Source organism: Mandrillus leucophaeus, unplaced genomic scaffold (genome assembly GCF_000951045.1).
Source record: "Mandrillus leucophaeus isolate KB7577 unplaced genomic scaffold, Mleu.le_1.0 Scaffold181, whole genome shotgun sequence".
Taxonomy (NCBI): domain Eukaryota; kingdom Metazoa; phylum Chordata; class Mammalia; order Primates; family Cercopithecidae; genus Mandrillus; species Mandrillus leucophaeus.
In genome coordinates, this window is record NW_012101821.1 from 3,855,115 (window position 1) to 3,861,725 (window position 6,611).

Below are 6,611 nucleotides of genomic sequence, written 5' to 3' on the forward strand. Positions count from 1 at the left end.
ATCATACTTGTATACATCAGAGCTCCAGCCTTCCTCCTGTCTGGGAGATGAGATGAAAATATTTAGAAACTATATTATTAGTGATGAAATGGATTGGAGTAAAATCATTGATATCATTCTTTCATTGATTGAATGAGGGAAAGATCGTGAAGCCATAGACAGAAGCTTATTATAAATTTACATATATGTTCTCTCATCTTCAATTATATAAAGATTAATTTAAATCGAAATGTTTAGAAGAGACTCATTGTTTACGCGCTACAGAAGGCCAAAGGTTAATTCAAGAAAGAGATGGTCCAGAATATCTTAACCACATAAGGAGACATTTGGAAGAATAAGGAGATTCAGTAATTACATATTCAGAAGACAGAACATAGAAATCACTGATTGTTTTTGTGGAGAAACAGCTATTAGGAGAACATTTTACAGCAATTCTGCAGAAAAGGCCTGACTACTTTCTTGATGAGATCAAAGTGCTCAATCTCACACAGATAAATCAACTGTTCAGTCGGGTGAAAGGCAGGCAGAAGTTGCTGCTGTAGCCTTGGAGTGAATACATCAAGACTTTGAGGACAACAATTGTTATAAATCCTGAAATATACAAATATATGGTACAAGACCTGCTGACCTGCTGGACTTCAAGGACAAAGGGGGCCACAGGACAAAGGTTTGCAAGAAGAATGAGAGATTTTTCAACCTGATGGGGTACTTCCAGATGTTCTTCAACAGAGACCAACAAGAGACCAAAAAAGCCTGCAGACCTCATCACAAAGTATGTTGATTCAAAGTTAGAAGTGAGCTAAGAAGAAACAGTGAACAAAGAGCTAGAAAGGATTCTGGACAAGATTATGATAATATTTAGGTTCCTTCACAATAAAAATGTATGCATTAGTCTGTTCTTGCATGGCTATAAAGAACTAATAGTATTAAATACACTATTTTATTTTTTAAAAAAGATTTAATTCATTCACAGTGCCACAGGCTGTATAGGAAGTGTGGCTGGGGAGGCCTCAAGAAACTTTTGATCATGGCAGAAGGCAAAGGAAAAGCAAGCACATCTTACATGACTCGAGCAGGAGGAAGATAGTGAAGGAGGAGGTGCTACACATTTAAAAAAAAACAGATCTGATGAGAATTCTGTCACAAGACAGCACTAAGGGGATGGTGCTAAACCATAAAAATCACCCCCATGGTCCAATCACCTCCCATCAGGCTCCACCTCCAACAATGGGGATTATAATCCAACATGAGATATGAGTGGGAACACAGAGAAAACCATATTATTCCTCCCTTGGCCCCTCCCCAATCTCATGTTTCTCTCACATTTCAAAACACAATTTTGCCTTCCCAACAGTCCTCCAATGTCCTAACTCATTTTAGCATGAATTCAAAAGTCTAAGTCCAAAGTCTCATCTGAGACTAGACAAGTCTTTTTCAACTATAAGCCTGTAAAATTAAAAACAAGTTGCTAGTTACTTCCAAAATACAATGGGGTCACAGGCATTGCACAAACACTCCCAATCCAAAAGGGAGAAATTGGGCAAAACAAAGGGGCTCCAGGATCCACGAAAGTCTGAAACCCAGCAGGGCAGTCATTACATCTTAAAGCTCCAAAATAATCACCTTGAACTACATGTCTCACATCCTGGCAACATAAATGCAAGGACTGGGCTCACAAGGCCTTGGGAAGCTCTGGCCCTCTGGCTCTGCAGGGTAAACCCCGCACAGCTGCTTTCACAGACTGCTGTTGAGTGCCTGCAGCTTTATCAGGTGCATGATGCAAGCTGTTGGTAGATCTACCATTCTGGGGTCTTGAGGATTGTGGCTCTCTCCTCACAGCTCCAATAGGCAGTGCCCCAGTGGGGACCCTTTATGGGGGCTCCAACTCCACATTTCCCCTCCACACTTCTTTAGTAGAGGTAATCCATGAGGGCTGTGTACCCCTGTATCATACTTCTACCTGAACATCTAGGTGTTTCTTTATATCCTCTGAAATCTTAGGATCTGAAATCCCAAGACTCAACCATTTCCCTCTGTGCATTTCCAGGCTTAACACCACATGGAAGTCACCAAGGCTTAAGGCTTGGACCTTCTGGAGCAGCAACCTGAGATGTATCTGGAACTTTTTTATCTATGGCTGGAGCATCTGGGACACAACGAACAGTGCTCTGAGATTGCACAGGGTAAAAGGTCCCTGGGCCTGGCCCAGGAAACCATTTTTTCCTCCTAGGACTCCATGCCTGTGATGGGAAGGGTTGCCATGAAGGTCTCTGAAAGGCCTTCCAGATGTTTTCCTCATTGTCTTGGCTATTAACATGCAGCTTCTCTTTACTTAAGCAAATTTCCATAGTTGGCTTGAATTCCTCCCCTAAAAATGGGTTTTTCTTTTCTCTCACATAATCAGTCTTCACATTTTCCAAACTTGTATGCTCTGCTTCCCTTTTCAATATAATTTCCAGTTTCAGATCATCTCTTAGCTCACACATATGAACATATGCTGCTAGAAGCAACCAGGTTAAATCTTGAATGCTTTGCTGCTCAGAAATTTCTTCCACCAGATACCTAAATTATCTCTCTCAAGTTCAAAGTTCCACAGATCCCTAGAAGAGGAGCACAATGCTGCCGGGGTCTGTGCTAAAGAATAGCGAGAGTGACTTTTACTTCATTTTCCAGTGAGTTCCTCATGTCCTTCAGGGATCACCTCAGCCTGAACTTCCCTGTCCATATTACTATCAGTAATTTGGTCACAACTATTCAACAAGTCTCTAGAAAGTTCCAAATTCTGCTCATCTTCTGGTCTTCTATCTGAGCCCTCCAAACTCTTCCAACCTCTTCCCATTACCCAATTCCAAAGCTGCTTTGACGTTTTCAGATATCATTATAGCAATACTCCTGGTAGCAATTTTCTTTATTACAGAGCCAAACCATATCAATGTATTTGAAACATTCTATAAAAAAAAAATTGGCAAGAAGATTTTTTTGTTGGAATAATTGCCTCAGTTGATGCTAAAAAAGCTGTGTTGTCAAAGTTCACACATGAGTGCAATGTGGCCTTTAGCAGCAAACTGAAAGACATGTTCAAAAACATGAAGCTTTCAAAGTACATCATGGTTAATTTGAGGCAGCATGTAAAAAAATAAAAGTGAACCAGTCCCTATTTAACTCACAGTAAATATTCTTAGTGTGGAATACTGCTCAGCACCCATGCCCAGGGAAGTACACTTAACTCAAGAAATAATTAAGATTCAAGAAGTATTACCACTAAGATATTTTATCTTAGAAAGCACAGTGGTCAAAAATGTGAATGACAAACTACAGTGGGGCATGCTGTTTTAAAAGCAGTGTTTAAGGAAAGGAAGAAGGTGTTACAGGCATTCCTCTTCAAGATGTTCGTGTGTCTCATGCCCAACAGGGGAGACAGATTTAGCTTTGGGTAAATAACTATGGCTACTAGGAGAGAAGATAGTGAATTCCAGAACTTAATAGTCCCTGTCTTAGGAAGAAGGACATGTTCTGATTAAAAGTCCTAAAGAAGGTGGCCATTTTTGTTGCTGGTGTTAAGTTGTGGCGGTTGCTGGTCAGTAACAGCCAAGATGATGCGGAATCTGCTGGCTCTCCATCAGATTGGACAGAGAACCATAAGCACTACTTCCCACAGGCATTTTAAAAATAAAGTTCCAGAGAAACAAAAACTGTTCCAGGAGGATGATGGAATTCCACTGTATCTAAAGGGTGGGATAGCTGATGTCCTCCTGTATAAAGCCACCATGATTCTTACAGTTGGTGGAACAGCATATGCCATGTATCAGCTGGCCGTGGCTGCATTTCCCAAGAAGCAGGAGTGACTTCAATCATCCCAGCAATCACTTGGTTCAGTTTCATTCCGTTCTCTATGGACCAGTAATCTGATAACCGAGCTCTTCTCTGGGGATCAATATTTATTGACTTGTACTAACTGCTGCCAATAAAGAAGTCTTTACCATGAAAAAATAAATAAATAAATAAATAAAAATAAAAGTCATAAAGAAAAGAAGGTAAAAGATGGAGAGAAATTCTTCTTTAACAGAGAATATATGTAGAAGTTGTTTAGAATAAAGATCCATCGAATTTATGTGAAGAAAATCATTGAGGACCACGTTATTACCACGGGGAGAGTGTTTCAGAATAGACAATATCAGATTGATGTTGCAATAGTCAGAATAATAAAGATGAGAAACATTATTGGTCAGAATTCTCTAGTTTCTAATTGTGTAATCAGCTTAAATTTCCAGTAAAGCCTGTATATGTGAAAAAGAATACTGTGTCTCTTATAAACAAAGACTGAATGGGAGAGACAAAGACAATCTGAGTCAGTACCACATAGTGGTATGATACATCAGTAGACTTTTTTTTTTTATTAAAAAAGTAAAACGTATTTTCAGAACAATGAAACTCATCTGTGTCTCTTCTAAGATTCCTTATAATTGTACTATCTGTGGACACTTTTGAATTAGAAGGAAAGGAGATGAGTATTGGATCATTCTTTTTTTTTTTTTTTTTTTTTGAGATGGAGTCTTGCTCTGTCACCCAGGCTGGAGTGCAGTGGCCCGATCTCGTCTCACTGCAAGCTCCGCCTCCTGGGTTCACGCCATTCTCCTGCCTCAGACTCCCAAGTAGCTGGGACTACAGGCGCCCGCAACCACGCCCAGCTAATTTTGTGTATTTTTAGTAGAGACGGAGTTTCACCGTGTTAGCCAGGATGGTCTCGATCTCCTGACCTCGTGATCCGCCCGCCTCGGCCTCCCAAAGTGCTGGGATTACAGGCGTGAGCCACCACGCCCAGTCGGGATCATTCTTTGTAAGATTCAATAATTTCTGAAAGCATATATAACATTTCCTCCATCCAGCTCTTTCTCTATTTCTTTTAGGTGTTTAAAATGGCTTCTGCTATTCCGTGCAAAATAACTTTGAGATTGGACAAGAAGATATTGGTTACAAGAAGTTCCTTTATAAGGTTTTGTTCTTGTGACAAGAAACTAAAATATTTGTTTATTTGTGTGTATGTGTGAGATCATGACTGTACAATAATAAAGATCCTAAGTGCTGCATTATTTCGCTATCATGATTCCTTAGGTATTTCTGACAACCACCTCTCTCAGTTGATGGACAGTTAGAGTGAAAACAATGATCCTTAATTGGTGAACATTAGAAAGATACAGCTAGTTTTCAAGACTGATGAATTGATTATGCAACCTAAACATTGGCATCTGTGTGCTTCACGTATTTTCAAAGTTTTAAACTTTGATGACTGATTTTTTTAATAAATCAGGTTTCTAAGTGAGATCCCTGATGTGCTAAGAGAACATTATGTCTGCTGTGCTTGATAACATAAACTGTTTGATATATATTTTATTTCAGCTGAGTTACTTGTGAATTTTCTTTTTAAGGGTTTGGAAAATTAGTGTGTTTGTTTCCATTCTAAGATTGAGTCAGGCAGTCTTTGTTTTTTTTCCATTGAGGTAACTGCCGTTTCAATTATTTTAATCACAAGGGTCAGGGTCCTTGTTCTCCACTATACATATGTAAAAAGTTATATAGGAGACTTAAAATCTTGATATTGTGAAGCAGATGTTATTTTTGGAAAATATTAGAAGGATTTTGTTAGTACCTGGTTTCATGTTATATATATGTGTGTGTGTGTATATATATATAAATATATATATAGAGAGAGAGAGAGAGAAAGAGAGAGAGAGAAGTTGAAAAAATGAAAGTACAGTTGTGATGTTAGTATGGCAACTATGACAAAGATACATTTGTATCTGAAAACAGTTTCAGAAAATATTTTAAAGTACTTTATGTTTTTATAACAGCATGCTTTGTTTTGATTAAAAACTACCAAAAAAACTTCGGTTGTGGTATAAGTGTTGATCAAAGAAAAAATTTAAACAACTTCAACAGAATTTAATGAGTGGAGAATAGGGAATGACTTATTTTCCATATTTTTACCCTTCCTGTTCCAATTACTTCCCTTTCTGTCTAGAAGTTCAAAATCACTTTTCTTCTGTTTAGCCTAACATATATATTAGCCTCACTCATGGCCACCTACTTGAGTTTCATTACTTTGTAAAACTCCTATGCATAATCAAACTTTTTATGTTAATTTGTATGTAGTCAGTTTAATTTCTGGCGCTGAAGCAAATGAACCAAAGATAGGTAAAGAAAAAAGATATTTTCCTCCCCTACAATGCAATTGACAGATTTCTGTAATTCTTTTGTCAGTTTCACTGCAAGCATAATTACTCTGCTGTCTAGTTCAAAGTCGTTAACTATTACTATTTTACATTTGTAGTATCTATTTATTATAGTAGAATTTAGTGTGAGCTAATCTTTTTCTAATTTAGCAAAATAGCAATTGATATTCTGAAAACATGCTGAATCAACATTAAAGTCAAAATAAGATTTACTTCACACTGTGCTTTCCCTTTTGGTAACCATTTATGAAATCCATTTATTCCTACTACAGGCAATTGCGAACTAGATTTGTTGGTATGAGGTTTTTAGATTTTTTTAACATCAAATCCTACAGAGTGGAAATTAAGAGCAGCATTTATTAATAATAGTATTAAAATGGA

General features: G+C 37.8%; 1 protein-coding gene across 1 annotated transcript; it reads left to right on the forward strand.

Moving 5' to 3' along the window:
• The first annotated feature begins 3,538 nt into the window (after positions 1-3,538).
• On the forward strand, positions 3,539-3,982 carry LOC105537923 (cytochrome c oxidase subunit 7A2, mitochondrial). The gene has a single exon (XM_011977612.1). The coding sequence runs from the start codon at positions 3,594-3,596 to the stop codon at positions 3,843-3,845; it is 252 nt and encodes an 83-aa protein (XP_011833002.1). The 5' UTR covers positions 3,539-3,593; the 3' UTR covers positions 3,846-3,982.
• Positions 3,983-6,611: the final 2,629 nt, after the last annotated feature.

What these genes read in the sequence shown, in the direction of transcription:
- LOC105537923 (XM_011977612.1), top strand. Translation starts at nt 3,594, where the DNA reads ATGATGCGGAATCTGCTGGCTCTCCATCAGATTGGACAGAGAACCATA.